This window comes from Jaculus jaculus, chromosome 8 (genome assembly GCF_020740685.1).
Source record: "Jaculus jaculus isolate mJacJac1 chromosome 8, mJacJac1.mat.Y.cur, whole genome shotgun sequence".
Lineage (NCBI taxonomy): Eukaryota > Metazoa > Chordata > Mammalia > Rodentia > Dipodidae > Jaculus > Jaculus jaculus.
Window position 1 is genome coordinate 56299741 of NC_059109.1, and position 16972 is coordinate 56316712.

Genomic DNA, 16972 nt, shown 5'->3' on the forward strand with positions numbered 1-16972 from the left:
CTGGGTCCTTTGGCTTTGCAGGCAAATGCCTTAACTGCTAAGCCATCCCTCCAGCTCTATTCATGTTAATTTTGACAGGTCATATGCATGTAGAAATTTATTTCTTTTTTTAAGCTTATCCATCTGTGTGGAAGATAGGTTTTTATAGTATTCCTATTAGGTTTTGAATTTTGTTGGTAACTCTTACAATGTCTCCCTTTTCAATCTCTAGTTCTATATCTTTTTTTATTTTTTTGGTTTTTCAAAGTATGGTCTCACTCTAGCCCAGGCTGACCTGGAATTAACTGTAGTCTCAGGGTGGCCTTGAACTCATGGTGATCCTCCTACTTCTGCCTCCTGAGTGCTAGGATTAAAGGCGTGCACCACCACGCCCTGCTTTCATCTCTAGTTCTATTGCTTAGGGTCTTATCCTTCTTTTGTTTAAACTGGCTAAAGGCTTGTGTATTGTTTACTTATTCAAAGAATCAACTCATTGAGTCTTTGTTTTTTTGCCAGTTTGTTCCTATGTAATTAATTTCTGTCCTGATCTTAATTATTTCTTTCCATTCATTGCTTTAGGGTTTGATTAATGCTTGTTTTCTCCAGGCCTTAAGGTGGATTAAGCTGTTGTTCATTTAAGATATTTATAATTTGGGGGCTGGAGAAATGGGTTAGCAGTTAAGGCACTTGCCTACAAAGACAAAGAACCCAGGTTTGATTCCCCAGGACCTATATAAGGCAGATGCACAAGGTGACACATGCATCTGGAGTTCTTTTGCAGTGGCTGGAGGCCCTGGCATGCCCATTCTCTCTCTCTAATAAAAATTTTAAAAATTATGATTTTTAAAAAACATTTTTATTCTTTTTTTATTTGAAAGAGAGAGAGAGAAAAAAAAAGAACAGATAGAGAGTGAGTATGGGCATGCCAGGACCCCTCGCCACTGCAGATGAACTCCAGATGCATGAACCACTTAGTGCATCTGGTTTGATGTGGATACTAGGGAATCAAACCTGGGCCATCAGAGTTTGGAAGCTGAGCCATTGCTGCATCCCTTATTTATGTTTTTTCTTCTTCTTTTTTTTTTTTTCTTTTTGGTTTTTCGAAGTAGGGTCTCATTCTAGCCCAGGCTAACCTGGAATTCACTAAGTAGTCTCAGGGTGGCCTCGAACTCATGGCGATCAATCCTCCTACCAAGTGCTGGGATTAAATGGAATTAAAGGTGTGCACCACCATGCTTGGCCTCTGTTTTTTTTGTTTTTTTGTTTTTTTTTTTTAAGTAGTGTTTTACTGTAGCTCAGGCTGACCTGGAATTCACTATGTAGTCTCAGGGTGGCCTTGAAATCAAAGCACTCCTGTCTTGTCCTCCTAAGTGCTGTGATCAAAGGTATGAACCACCATGCTGGTCCCTGTTTGTGATTTTTGTTGTTGTTGTTTTGAGGTAGGGTCTCCCTCTAGTCCAGGCCACTAGAAATGAACTCCAGACGCATTTGCTACTTTGAGCATTTGGCTTCATTTGGCTGCTGCAGAATTGAACCTGAGCCATCAGGTTTTGCAAGCAATTACCTTTAACAATGGAGGCATCTCCAGTCCCAAGCCCTATTTCTGAATTGTTTTAAAAAATACTTTATTATTTATTTATTAGTGAGAGAAAGAATGGGTGCACCAGGGCCTTCAGTCATTACGAAGGAACTCCAGATAAATGCGTCACCTCGTACACAGCTGGCTAAACTGGTGCATCAAACCTGGGTCCTTAGGCTTTGCAGACAAGTACCTTAACCACTAAGCCATATTTCCAGCCTTATTTCTGATTTTTTAAAAAATATATTTTTATTTATTTACTTGCACACAGAGGGAGGCAGAGAGAAGACATACAGCAAGGTGGAAGAGAAAGGGAGAGGGAGAATATGGGGTACACCTGGGCCTCTAGCCACTGCAAATTAACTCCAGAAAAACACATCACTTTGTGCATCTGGCTTTATATGGGTACTGGGGAATTGAACCTAGGTTGTTAGGCTTTGCAGGCAAGTGCTTCTACTGCTGAGCCATCTTTTTAATTAATTTAACAAAGATGTAAACCTAATAGCTGAAAATATAAAACACTTAGGAGAAAATATAGGAGTAACTCATCCCCTCAGTTTTGGCAATTTATTGATAGAAAGATGAGTTTAACTGAGGTGTAGCTCGTAGGCAAAAGTGTTTAACCTAAACTTCATAAAAATCTTCAGATATAACCTCTAGTTTATAGGAAATGGGGCAGTAAATGAGCAGCATAAACAGTGCTACCAAGAAGGAGAATATGGAATATAGGAGCCCTCATGGAAATCTGGTCTGGTCCTCAACATGACTAACACCAGCCTGGGACTATGTAAGATTCATTTAGATGTCAATGACTTAAAGATTATAACAACCAAATGCAATGTATAGATTTGTTGATCTCAATAAGCATTTATAAAAGATGTAGATAATGAGGAAGATTGAATGTGATATATAATTCATGTTTTAGATTAAATAGTGGTATTACAATTTTATAAAATGTCATTTTCTTTTTGTAATTTTTTTCTGCACAAGAGAGAGACTGAATGAGTGACAGAATTAGTGCTCCAGGGTCTCCTGCTGCTGCAGTCCAACTCCAGCCATGTGCACATATGCAGCCTTGTGCACTTGCATCATCTTGTGCATCTGGCTTGCTTGGGATCTGGAGAGTCAAATATGGGTCCTTAGGCTTTGCGGGCAAGTGCCTTAAACACCAAGCCATCTCTCCAGCCCACTTTTCTTTTTATATTTTATTTATCTATTTATTAGAAAGAAAGAAAGAACGAATCAGATATACAGAAAATGAATGTGCCAGGGCCTCTAGCCACTGTAAATGAAGCCCAGACACTGTGTGCCACCTTGCGCAGCTGCCTTACGTGGGCTCTGTGAACTTGAACCTGGTCCTTAGACTTCATAGGCAAACACCTTAACTGCTAAGCCATCTCCCCACCCCAAGCTTTTCTTTTTCCTTTTTCCTTTTTTTTTTTTTTTTGGTGTAGTTTTTCAAGGTAAGGTCTCACTCTAGCCCAGGCTGGATTTCCTGGTTTCAAGGTAGCCTTGAACTCACTGCAATCCTCCAGTGGCTGGAGGCCCTGGCATGCCCATTCTCTCTCTCTCTCTCCCCCTCCCTGCCTATTACTGTATCTCTGTCTCAAATAAATAAATATAATAAAATATTTAAAAAAGATATATACAGGGCTGGAGGGATGGTTTAGAGGTTAAGGCATTTGCCTGCAAAGCTAAAGTACCCAGGTTTGATTCCTCAAGGCCCACATAGCCAGATGCACAAGGTGGGGCATGCGTCTGGAGTTCGTTTGCAGTGGCTGGAGGCCCTGCGCACCATTCTCTCTCTCTCTCTCTGTTTCAAGTAAATAAATAATATTTTTTAAAAAAGATGTATGCATATTCAAAATGGAGATGAAATGTCATGACCATTTTGTTTACTTTAAAATAAAGAATAAATGAAATATTTTGAAAATGTTATTAAATTTAATTAAAGTATGTTTAAAGAGTTTTTTGTATGTTTGAAAAATCTGCTAATGGGCTGGAGAGATGGCTTAGCAGTTAAGGTGCTTGCCTATACCGGGGTTTGATTCCCCAGTACCCCATATAAGCCAGATATCCAAAGTGGCACATGTGTCTGGAATTCATTTGCAGTGGCTGGAGATCCTGGTGTGCCCATTATCTCTCTGCCTCTTCCTCACTCTTTCTCCCTCTCTCTCAAATAAATAACAAAACCAGGCATGTTGGCACATGCCTTTAATCATAGCACTTGGGAGGCAGAGGTAGGAAGATTGCTGTAAGTTTGAGGCCACCCCGAGACAATATAGTGAAGTCCAGGTCAGCCTGAGCTAGAGTGAGACCCTTCCTCGAAAAACCACACATGCACACAAAAAAAACACCAAATAAATAATCATAAAATATTTGAAAAGTTTTGCTAACAAAAAAGTTAAAGTTGAAAAATCTTTGAATTAATACCAAGTAAGTAAAAAGTCACAAATTGTCCCAGAATATGGGTGAGAGGAAGGAAACTGCAAATTTGTAATAGAAAGCCATATTATACTGACATTGGATTGACAAAATATAGAAATGATAGGATTTGTTATACTAAAATCCTAAAAAAAAAATGAGCTGGTGAAATCATGCATATAAGAATATAGTGTAGCCATTATTAGAGTTTTGAAGAAACCCCTCTTGAATTCCTTATAAAACCATTTGGATATACTTTTTTGGAAATGTACTATTTGAATATACATTTTCTTTATGATTAATTTATGAATCAGAGAAAATGGGCATACCAGGGCCACATGCCACTGCAAATGAACCCCAGACTCATGTACTACTTTGTGTGTCTGGCTTCACGTGGATATTGGGAAATCGAACCTGGGTCACCTGACTTTGCAAGCAAATGTCTCTAACCACTGAGCAATCTCCCATGTCCTGGGAATGCACTCTTTGAAAGCATCCTCAATTTCTTTTTTGTTGTTGTTGTTCATTTTTTATTTATTTAAGAGCGACAGACAGAGAGAGAAAGAGGCAGAGAGAGAGAAAGAAAATGGGCGCGCCAGGGCCTCTAGCCACTGCAAATGAACTCCAGATGCATGTACTCCCTTGTGCATCTGGCTAATGTAGGTCCTGGGGAGTCAAGCCTTGAACCAGGGTCCTTAGGCTTCACAACCAAGTGCTTAACCACTAAGCCATCTCTCCAGCCCAGATCTTCAACTTCTTTTAAAAATATTGGCTTCAAATAAAAAAATGATAAAAATTATGCTTTATATTAAAACGCCAGTGTTCTGAAGATAGAGACCAGAAAACACATTATTGTTCCTGTGTACACTATTCTGGAAGTACTATCAGATCAAAATAGAATGAGCTTAGAAAAATAAATATTGCAACAAGAGCTGGTGAGGGCAGGGAAGAACAGTAACATGTGGGATTAAAAGATAAATAGTGTAGAGGAGGCAAAGTAGTCATGAGTATATTTGGAAAACTCAAGAAAACTAACTGCAAAAGAGAGAAGCTGTAATAGAATTTAGTCAGGTTATTGGTTATACAATCTATATTAAAAAAATTACATTTGTGTGTTCTGGAAAAGGCTTAGTGGTAAGGTGCTTGCCTGCAAAGCCTAAGGACCCTGGCTTGACTCCCCAGGACCCACGTAAGCCAGATGCGCAAGGGTGGGGGCATGCATCTGGAGTTTGTTTGCAGGGGCTAGCGACCCTGGCATGTCCATTCTCTTTCTCTCTATGTGCCTCTTCCTCTTTCTCTCAAATAAATAAATAAAATTTTAGAAAAAATCACATTTGTGGGCTGGAGTGATGGCTTAGCAGTTAAGGCACTTGTCTGCAAAGCCAAAGGACCCATGTTAGACTTTCCAGATCCCACATAAACCAGATGCATAAAGATGAGGCAAGCGCAGGGTCACATGTGCCCACTAGGTGGTACAATCATATGGAGTTCAATTTCAATTGCTGATGCCCTAGCACACCAATTCTGTCTCTCTCTCAAATTAAAAGAAAAAAACACCTTTGTATGTATGTATGTACTATGTTTGTTTGTTTTTGAGAAATAGTTTTACTGTATGAGCTAAAAATTTACTCACAGCCTACTGGCTTATCCTTCCCATTGCTGGAATTCTAGGAGTACACTACCATGACCAAAACAGAGTCAGCAGATGCTTCTTGAGTACTCGTAAAGCAATACATTATAGAAAATGTAATTGAAGAAAAAGTCCTATGCCTAGAAGGAAAAAAAAAATTGAGAATTATACTTGCTTTATTTTAGGAAATTGAATTCTAAAACTGAATAGCCTAGTTTTGGAGATGTATATATAATTTTTTTGTTGTTGTTTTTGTTTTTTGAGGTAGGGTCTCACTCTAGCCCAGGCTGACCTGGAATTCACTATGGAGTCTCAGGGTGGCCTCCAACTCATGACAATCCTCCTACCTCTGCCTCCTGAGTGCTGGAATTAAAGGCATGTGCCACCATGCCCAGCTACTCTTGGGTATTTTGATTTAAGCTTAGATTAACAAAATAATAGATGTTCTGAACTGATTCCTGATCTGGAGGCATAATTAGGAGACCCTTAATCAACTCACGCAACTTGAATAGTACTATGCATTTAGCTTTTTTCTTCTTTTTGGTTTTTGAGGTGGGGTCTTGCTTCTAGCTCAGGCTGACCTGGAACTCAGTATGTATCTCAGAATGACTTTGAATTCACTGTGATCCTCCTACCTTTGCCTCCCACGTGCAGGGATTAAAGGCACGTGCCACCACACCTGGAAGCATTTTGTTTTTATTCTGCTTTGGTAAATGCAAATTATGTACTCTGCCAGGTACTTCTGTGCCACTTGTAATGGAGATTTCCCAAACTGGATAACACTGATTACCAATCACAAAGCATTTGGTAATACATTTGGAAGAGAGGCTACTTGACTCTATATAGTACATTTATGGTTAAGTATTAATTTGTTTGCTTGGTTAAGCTCTTTTTCCCCCTTTATTATTATTTTTAAAAATAGTTTTTTATTTATTTGAGAGGGAGAGACAGAAATAGGCAGGGTGAGAGAAATTGGGGGGGGGGATGGGCATGCCAGGGCTTCCAACCAATGTAAATGAACTTTAGATGCATGCGCCTCCTTGTGCACCTGGCTTACGTGGGTCATGGGGAATTGAACCTGGGTCCTTTCGCTTTGCAGGCAAGCACTTTAACTGCTAAGCCATCTCTCCAGCCCTTTTATTATTATTACTTGTTTTGTTTTTGCTTTTCAAGGTAGGGTCTCACTGTAGCTCAGGCTGACCTGGAATTCATGAGGTAGTCTCAGGGTGCCCCGAACTCCCAGTGATCCTCCTACCTCTGCCTCCCAAGTGCTGGGATTAAAGGCTTACACCACCATGCCCAACTCCTATTAGTATTTTTTATCAGAGAGAGAGAGAATTGGTGGGCCAGGGCCTCTAGCCACTGTAATCGATATGTGTGCCGTCTTGTGCGCTGCGTGCTTGTGTCACATTGTGCATCTGCCTTTCATTGGACCCGGAGAGTCAAACATGAGTCCTTAGGCTTCGCAGGCAAGCGCTTAACCGCTAAGCCCTCTCTCCAGCCCTGTTTTAGCTCTTTAAAATTTTTTCTAAATTTTGGGCTGGAGAGAGGGCTTAGCGGTTAAGCGCTTGCCTGCGAAGCCTAAGGACCCTGGTTCGAGGCTCGATTCTCCAGGACCCATGTTAGCCAGATGCACAAGGGGGCGCACGCGTCTGGAGTTCGTTTGCAGTGGCTGGAAGCCCTGGTGCGCCCATTCTCTCTCTCTCTCTCTGCCTCTTTCTCTGTCACTGTCAAATAAATAAATAAAAATGAACAAAAAAATTTAACAACAAAAATTTTTTCTAAATTTTAATTTTAATTTTTTAAAAGATTTTTATTGATTTATTAGAGACACAGAGAGAGAGAGAGAATGGGCATGCCAGGGCCTCTAGCCACTGCAAACGAATTCCAGACACATGTGCCACTGTGTGCATCTGACTTATGTGGGACCTGGAGAATCGAACCTGGTTCCTTAGGCTTTGCAGGCATGCACCTTAACCATTAGCCCATCTCTCCAGCCCTAGCTCTTTATTTTTTTTTTTAATATTTTTATTTATTTGTAAGCAGAAAGAGTGATAGAGAAAAGAGAGACAGACATAGAGCATGGGCACACCAGGGCCTTCAGCCACTGAAAGCGCACTCCAGATCATGTGCCACATTGTGCATTTGGCTTTATGTGAGTATTGAGGAATTGAAGCTGAGTCGTTAGGCTTTGTAGGCAAACACCTTAACTCCTGAGTCATCTCTCTTGCCCCTGTGTTAGCTCTTTTTAAAAATTTTCATTAATGTCTGATTTTTTTGTTCCTGTTGGCCTAATTTTCTCATGTATAAATGGTTTTCTTAAAAATCTCTTACATATGCATCTGACCTCTTCCACAAGCTCAGCTTCTGATACAGTATGGAAGCACTGACTGGTTTCTTTAAACTCTCTACCTTAGACCACTTTTGCGAATAATTGTAAAGAAATATTGAGTGAAAAAAAGATAAAGCAGGAATGTAGTTGACTAATTTATTAATACTTTAAATATATTTTAGTTTTATTTATTTGAGAGAGGTGGGGGGACTGAATGGGCATACCAGGGCCTCTAGCCACTACAAGGGAACTCCAGACACATGTACCACCTTGTGCATTTGGCTAACATGTGTCCTGAGGAATTGAACCTGGGTCCTTTGGCTTTGCAGGCAACTGCCTTAAGTGCTAAGCCATCTTTCCAGCCCTATTAATATTATTTAAAATATTTTATTTGTTTATTTATTTGAGAGAGCAAGGGGGAGGAATGGGCATGCCAGGGCTTTTAGCCACTGCAGATGAACTGCAGATGTATGTGCTACCTTGTGCTTCTGGCTGTATATGGATACTGGGAAATTAAGTCTGGGGTCTTAGGTTTTGCAGACAAGCACTTTAACCACTGAGTTATCTGTCCAATCCAATATTAATATATTTTTTTTTTCTTTGAGGCAAGCCAGAGATTCTGGCCTTCTTTTTCATGTGAGAGAACAAGAGAGGAAGAGAGAGAGAATTGGCATGCCAGGGCCTCTAACCACTGAAATTGAACTCCATATGTGTGTGCTCCTTTGTGCACATGTGTGACCTTGTACGCTGTGTCACTGTGCATCTGGCTTATTTGGGACCTGGAGAGTTGAACATGAGTCCTTAGATTTTGCAGGCAAGCACCTTAACTGCTAAGTCATCTCTCCAACCCTCAATAGTAATGCTTTTTTTTTTGAGGTAGGGTTTCACCCTAGCCCAGGTTGACCTGGAATTCACTTTATAGTCTCAGGGTGGCCTCACAGTGATCCTCCTGCCTCTGCCTCCTAAGTGCTGGGATTAAAGGTGTACACCACCATGCCTGGCAATATTAATAGTTTTTAATCTTTCCTAAACAAAGATTTCTGAGCACAATCCAAAGAAAATGACATATTGAGGAAAGGGTAAAGTTGAAATTTCCATTTGGAAGGGAGACAGAATAGATTTTATAGTGAAATGAATAGATAAATGGTTTAGTGACTGAAGACTTAAATACAGCTCATTAGAACAGTCTATAGAAATTTAGTTAAAATTTAATATTAAAAGATCTAGGTGTAGGGGCTGGAGGGATGGCTTAGTGGTTAAGGCGTTAGACTGCAAAGCCAAAGAACCCAGGTTCTATTCCCCAGGATCCATGTAAGCCAGATGCACAAGGGGGCGCACGTGTCTGGAGTTCGTTTGCAGAGGCTGGAGGCCCTGCTGCGCCCATTCTCTCTCTCTCTCTCTCTCTCTCTCTGTCTCTCTCTCTCCCTCCCTCCCTCCCTCCCTCCCTCCCTCCCTCTTCCTCTCTCTGTCTGTCACTGTCAAATAAATAAAAATAAACAAAAAAAATTAAAAAAAATAGAGAGGAGCTGGGAGGCAGAGGTAGGAGGATTGTTGAGAGTTCAAGGCCACCCTACCTTGAAACACCCCCCCCCAAAATGGAGAGGAGCTGGGCATGGCAGGGCATGCTTTAAATTCCTGGAGGCAGAGGTAGGAGGATTGCTGTGAGTTCAAGGCCACCCTGAGACTACATAGTGAATTCCAAGTCAGCCTGGGGTAGAGCAAGACCCTACCTCGAAAAACCAAAAAATGAGAGAAGGCTAGAGAGATGGCTCAGTGGTTAAAATGCTTTCAAGGTCTATAGGCCTGGATTCAGATCCCCAGTATCCATGTAAAGCCAGGTACACAATATGGTGTGTGTCTGGAGTTCATTTATAGTGGCAAGAGGTCCTGGTATACCCATATGTTTTGTTCTCTCTCTTTGCTCTCTCTCTCTCAAATAAACACACCACCTCACACATACTTTGTGCATGCGTGCTTGCACACACAGGCAAAAGTATAAATTCCATAGTTGTACCTCAGACATGCTGAACCACAATCTGGGAGGGTAGACTCCAGACTCTCACTTTTTTCCAAGCACAGGAATGATAACAGTTTGATCTGAGAGATTCCTAAATGGAGTGAAGGGAGAGGGTTTAAAGAAAGTTCCTGTCTAGTGGTTTGGGTGTGACTATTTCCTTGTCTTCGTAAGTTTGATCAGTTCTGCTGTGCTCAGGACACAGTTGAACATCTTAGAGGAACCCTGTTCATATGTCTGAGATCTCTCTGCATGCAGGTCTCCCTAATCCTGTGTATCTCAATTTGGTGTCAAATCAGGAATGTCAACCTTCTTTGCCTCACTAAGGCCTCACCTGAAGCTTGACCTGAAATCTCTTGAGTCAGTGAGCCCTAGTACATCATGGGACATTCATCATTTATCATTGCCTTTAACCTCAAGATGTGCAATTCATTTTGCCCATTTGAAAAATATGTTTATTTTTAAATAAATATTTAAATAAATATTTTATATAAGTCAATTAAATATTTTAAACTATTTTTAATGTTTTATTTATTTGAGAGAAAGGGAGAGAAAGAACGGGTGTGTCACTGCAAATGAATTCTAGATGCATGCACCACTTTGTTTATCTGACTTTATATGGGTTCTAGAAAATTAAATGTGGATCATTAGGCTTTGTAGGCAAGTACTTTAACCACTGAACCATCTCTCCAGCCCTAAACTCTGTTCTTAAAATATTTGTTTTGAAATATTTTTATTTATTTGAGAGAGAGAGAGAATGAGAACGGGCATGCCAGGGCAAACAAACTCCAGATGCATGTGCCCCTTTGTGCATCTGGCTTACATCGGTCTTGGAGAATCGAACCCAGATCCTTTGGCTTAAATGCCTTAACCGCTAAGCCATCTCTCCAGCCTTATGTATCATTTATTTATGAGAGATTGAGACAGAGACAAAGAAACAGAGAGCATGGGTGCACCAAGGCCTCTTGCTATTTGGGTTTACATAGGTACTGAGGAATCAGACCCAGGTCATCAGGCTTTGCCTTTGTCTTTTTTTTTTTTTTGTTTTTTGAGGTAGGGTCTCACTCTGGTCCAGGCTGACCTGGAATTAACTCTGTAGTCTCAGGGTGGCCTTGAACTCTCGGCAATCCTCCTACCTCTGCCTCCCGAGTGCTGGGATTAAAGGCGTGCGCCACCACGCCCAGCTGCCTTTGTCTTTTAAAAAAATATTTTCATTTATTTATTTGAGAGAGAGAATGAGGCAGAGGAAGAGAGAGAGAAAGAGAGAAAGAATAGGTGTGCCAGGGCCTCCAGCCACTGCAAACGAACTCCAGATATATGTGCCACCTTGTGTATATGGCTAATGTGGGTCCTGGGGAATTGAACCCAGGTTCTTTGGCTATGCAGGCAGGTGCCTTAACCACTAAGCCATCTCTCCAGCACACAAGTGCCTTTTAACTACTGAGCCATCTCTCTAGCCCTATGCTGTATACTTTCAAGGCTTGCTTTTGAATTTTATTAGGCATGATCTACTGTCCTTCTTTAGTTCTGCATGTTTGTGAATGGGATACACACATCTACACACACATATCATAAAAAGCAATCTCCTTTTTAAAAGCTTATCAATAAATCCTGGGTTGTTTTCAGTATACTCACAGAATTTTGCAACCATTCCATAATTAACTTTTCTTTTTTCTTTCCTTCCTCCCTCCCTCTCTTTTCTTTTCTTTTCTTTTCTTTTCTTGTCTGTCTGTCTTTCTTTCTTTCTCTCTTTTTCTTTTCTTTTCTTTTCTTTTTTTTTTTTTTTTGAGGTAGGATCTTTCTTTAGCCCAGGCTGACCTAGAATAATTCTGTATGTTGTCTCAGGGTGGCCTTGACTTTACCGTGATCCTCCTACCTCTGCTTTCCAAGTGCTGGAATTAAAAGTGTGTGTCACCACACCTGGCTTCCTTTCTTTCTTTTTTTTTCTTCTTCCCTCCCTCTTCTCTCTACAGGATCTTGCTCTGCAGTCATCGTCCCCCCCCCCCGCCCTTTTTTTAATTTACTTTATTCACATAAGACAGAGAGAGTGGGAGAGAATGGTGTGCCATGGTATTCAGCCACTGCAAATGAACTCCAGATGCATGTGCCACCTTGTACATCTGGCCTACTTGGGTCCTGGGGAATCAAACTTGGGTCCTTTGGCTTTGTAGGCAAGTGCCTTAACCACTAACTCAGCCCTCCATCCCTCTGTAGCCTATTTTTTTAAAAATGTTTTATTTATTTATTATTTGAGAGAGAAAGGGGGGGGCAGGCAGATAGAGAGAGGATGGGCGTGCTTGGGCTTCCAACCACTGCAAGCAAACTTGAGACACATGTACCACCTTGTGTGCAAACCTTGTGGGCTTACGTGGGTCCTAGGGAATTGAACCTGAGTCCTTTGGTTTTGCAGGCAAGTGTCTTAACTGCTAAGCCATCTCTCCAGTCTCCTGTAGCCTATTTTTACCTTCTCCCAAAGAAAGAGTACAATTTCGAAGTTTATTTCCCCTTAACTTTCCATCCTTAACTACCACTAACTTATTGTTTTTTTTTAAAGAAATTTTATTTATTCTGGATATTTTATGGAAAACAAATTATATGTGTTCTTTTACAGTTGTATTTGGTTTCTTTTTTTGTTCATGTGTGTGTCACAGTATGTGTTTGGAGGGCAGAGGACAATGTTAGGTGTTGGTTCTTACATTCTACTTTCTTTAAGGCAGACTCTCTTGTTGACCACTGCGTTCAGCAGGCTAGCTGGCCCATGGGCTTCCCAGCATTCTCCAGTCTCACCATAAAAGGGTGCCGAGAGGAGAGATACATGTGGGTCCTGGGGATCCAGATCCTTACACTTACAAGTATTCTACCCACTGAGCCATCTCCACAACTTTGCATTTGATTTCTTTAACTTATTTTCATGGTTCTGCCTGTTTATTCTTTCATCTGTAACAGCAACTTGGCCACAAGAGGTTTTGAGCTCAACTTGAATTAATTTCTATAGAATATTGTAGTGAACTCATTGAAGTGATTTTTTTTTTTTTTGAGGCAAGCCCAATACTGACCTTTTTAATTTTTTTTTTTTAATATTAGAGACGAGAGCTAGAGAGAGAGAGAGAGAGAGAGAGTGAGAGTGTGAGTTGGCATGCCGGGGCCTCCAGCTGCTGCAATCAAATTCCAGATGCATGTACCACCTTGTGTGCATGTGCAACCTTGTGCTTTTGTGTCACTTTGGGTGTCTGGCTCATGTAGGACCTGGAGAGTCAAACATGGGCCCTTAGGCTTTGCAGGCAAGCACCTTAACTGCTAAGCCATCTCTCCAGCCTGAAGTGATTAAAAAAATTTTTTTTTGATTAAAAATTTTTTTTTAATGTGCAAGCAGGAGAGAGATAAGAGACAGAAAGAATGGGCACACCAGGGCCTCCAGCAACTGCAAACAAATTTTAGATGCATATGCCACTTTGTGCATCTGGCTTTATGTGGGTCCTGGGGAATCAAACCTGGGTCCTTTGGCTTTGCAGACAAGTGCCTTAACCGCTAAGCCATCTCTCCAGAACTCCCCCCCCCCTTTTTTTTAAAGGTAGGGTCTTGTTCTAGTTCAGCCTGACCTGGAATTCACTATAGTCTCAGGTTGTCCTAGAACTCATGGTGATTCTCCTACCTTTGCCTCCCTAGTGCTGGGATTAAAGGTGTGCACCACCACACTTGGCATTAAAGTGATTATTTTAACCACTGCAAATGAATACCAAACGCACACATCACTTTGTGCATCTGGCTTTACATGCATTCTGGGAAATCGAACCTGGGCCATCAGGCTTTATAAGAGCCTTTAACCACTGAGCCATCTCTCTAGTTTGATTATTTTAAATGTATAACACTATCTTCCTTACTTATTTATTTGCATACAATTTCAAAATCTTTTTTCTCACAGACTTTACATTGTTCATTGAATGAAGTGGTGATTGCTCAAGCCAGAAAAATATTCCCTGCTGTGATCAAATACATTGTAGAAATGACTATATGGGAAGAAGAAAAAGAACTGCCTCCTGAGCTGCAGATAAGGTGGGAAAACTATCTAGAGTAGTCTGTGGTAATGGTTGTTTGTAATGCCAAATACTACTGCATAGTTTTCTTTTTATTAATTACTTTTTTTGGCTTTTTTCCCCCCCCCCCAAGGTAAGGTCTCACTCTAGCTCAGGCTGACCTGGAATTCACTATATAGTCTCAGGGTGGCCTTGAACTCATGTCAGTCCTCCTTCCTCTGCCTCCCAAGGGCTGGGATTAAAGTCGTGTGTCACCATGCCCAGAAATTAATTTTTAGAGGTAGGGTCTCACTCTAGGTCAGGCTGACCTGGAATTCACTATGTAGTCTCAATTCAAGGGTGGCCTTGAATTCACAGTGATCCTTCTGCCTTTGCCTCTTTGAGTTTGGTGAAGCAATACTGGAAAGACATATTATAAAAAGGTTAAGAGGTCTCACATGACTCTTGAATACAGGCACTATTCTCTTCTTAGAAATGGAAAAATCAACCAGAAAAAGAAGGTAAGTCATCTATTTCAAATCCAACAGCCAAAGTGAGTTTGCTGGCCAGTCTCCCCCAAAGTGAAGTACACTACAATACTTCATAGAAGACAAATACAATAGTAAAAGTTAATTATTGCTTGAAAGTTCTGAGCCTGAAAATATCCCTTAGTCAGATTGGGAGTCAGGCAAAAGAGAAGAATGAGTGGTATTTAAGACAAACTGCTATTAAAATGAGATTTCTGAAAGCAAAATGAAACTTTCTGAAAGAAAAATTGAGAAAATAGTATGGGAAAAAGTAATTATTTTATTAGAGCTTTTTATTGTGTTTTTGAGTCTGGGGTCTCAGTATGTTTCCCAGGCTGATCTCAAACTTATGGGCTCAAGTCATCCTTTTGCTTCAGGTACCTGGAAACAACAGGTGTTACCACCACACCTGGCTAGGATTTTTTTAGTTCCATACCACTGTGCTATTTAAAAGTGATCCTTTGTTGGATCATTATTTCAATGTTAATTTCCCACATGAAGGAAACTTCCTGGTGCTGTTGTTGAGCAGTTGTCATATATTATTTTCATTTATTTTTGACCTTTTCATTTGTTTTAGTATCTAAATATGTTTCTTTTTTTTTTAAATAGAGAGAAAAATGAAAGATACTATTGTGTCCTTTTCAATGATGAACACCATTCTTATGACCATGTGATCTACAGTCTACAAAGAGCTCTTGACTGTGAACTTTTAGAAGCCCAGTTGCACACCACTGCCATAGACAAAGAGGTTTGTGCACGCATTTTGAATTATGTTGTAGCTTTATGTCTGTTTCTTGCAGTTAAGTCCCTTAATACTGTGTTAAGTACAACCCACTATGTATTGCTTACCTCTTAGCTAAGTGTTAGATAACTATAACTATTTTAGCATACATTTTTTTCTTATGTGTCTTTTTAAAAAATTACTTGTTTATTTGATAGATAGAGAGAGAAAATGAATGAATGAATGAATGAATGAATGAATATAGGCATACCAGGGTCTGTAGCCACTGCAAACGAACTCCAGATGTATGTGTCACCTTTTGTATCTAGCGTACATGGGTCCTAGGGAATTGAATCTGGGTCCTTTGGCTTTGTAGGCAAGGACCTTAACCGCTAAGCCATCCCTCCAGCCCTCTTTTCTTCCTTCCTTCCTATCTCCCTCCCTCCTTCTCTTCCTTCTTTCCTCTTTTCCGAGATAGAGTCTCACTCTAGTCCAGGCTGACTTGGAATTCCCTATGTAGTCTCAGGGTGGCCTTGAACTCACAGGATCCACCTAGGCATGAACCACCACACCCATCTCTCTTTTTTTATTTCTAATTTTTTTGAGGTAGCATCTCACTCTAGCTCAGGCTGACCTGAAATTCACCATGTAGTCTCAGGGTGGCCTTGAACACACAGCGATTCTCCTACTTCTGCCTCCCAACTGCTGGAATTAAAGATGTGTGCCACGATGCCTGGCTCTCTCTGTTTTTGTTTGTTTGGTTGGGTTTTTTTTTTTTGTTTGTTTGTTTTTTGTTTTTTTCAAGGTAGGGTCTTACTGTAGCCGAGGCTGACCTGGAATTCACTATGTCATCTCAGAGTGGCCTCAAACTCATAGTGATCCTTTTACCTCTCGAGTGCTGGGATTAAAGGCATGCGCTACCATGCCCAGCTTTTCTCTCTCTCTTTTTAATTAATTAATTAATTTATTTATTTGACAGAGAAGTAGGGATAGAGAGTGAGAGAATAATTGCGCCAGGGCCTCCAGCCACTGCAAACAAACTCCAGACGCATGCCTCCCCCTTGTGCATCTGGCTAACGTGGGTCCTGGGGAATCGAACCTGGGTCCTTTGGTTTTGCAGGCAAGTGCCTTAACCGCTAAGCCATCCCTCCAGCCCCTACCCTTTTTTCTTTTGAGGTAGGGTTTCACTGTGGCCCAGGCTGACCTGGGACTCACTCTGTAGTCCCAGTAAAATCCTCCTACCTTTGCTGAAGGCTGTGCCACAGTGCCTGGCACATGAATTGTTTTTATTTGTTTATTTTTAAATATTTTGACTTATTTATTTGAGGGAGAGAGAAAGAAGATACAGACAGTGATTGAAAGAGTGGGTGTTCCAAGAACTCTAGCCACTGTAAACTCTAGATGCGTGTGCCACCTTGTACATTTGGCTTTATGTGGTTGCTGGGGTATTGAACCTGGGTTCTTAGGCTTCGCAAGCAAACATCTTAAACACTAAGCCATCTCTCCAGCCATGTTTTTTTATTGTTTAAATTTTTTGTTTGTTTTTATTTTTATTTATTTATGTGAGAGTGACAGAGACAGATAGATAGAGAATGGGTGTACCAGGGCCTCCAGCCACTGCAAACAAACTTCAGACACATGCGCCACCTTGTGCATCTAGCTTACATGGTTCCTGGGGAATTGAGCCTCGACCCGAGGTCCTTAGTCTTCACAGGCAAGCACTTAACTGCTAAGCCATCTCTCTAGCCCTGTT

At 40.8% G+C, this 16972-nt stretch overlaps 1 protein-coding gene across 2 annotated transcripts in view; it reads left to right on the top strand.

The window, feature by feature from the left end:
• Positions 1-16972, top strand: part of Ubr1 (ubiquitin protein ligase E3 component n-recognin 1) — a 199927-nt gene that overhangs the window by 54198 nt on the left and 128757 nt on the right. For both annotated transcript variants that reach the window (XM_004660885.2, XM_045156215.1), the window contains exons 5-6: positions 13881-14011; positions 15108-15246. In XM_004660885.2, coding sequence (XP_004660942.1) covers positions 13881-14011; positions 15108-15246 — 270 coding nt within the window. The remainder of the gene's footprint in view (positions 1-13880; positions 14012-15107; positions 15247-16972) is intronic.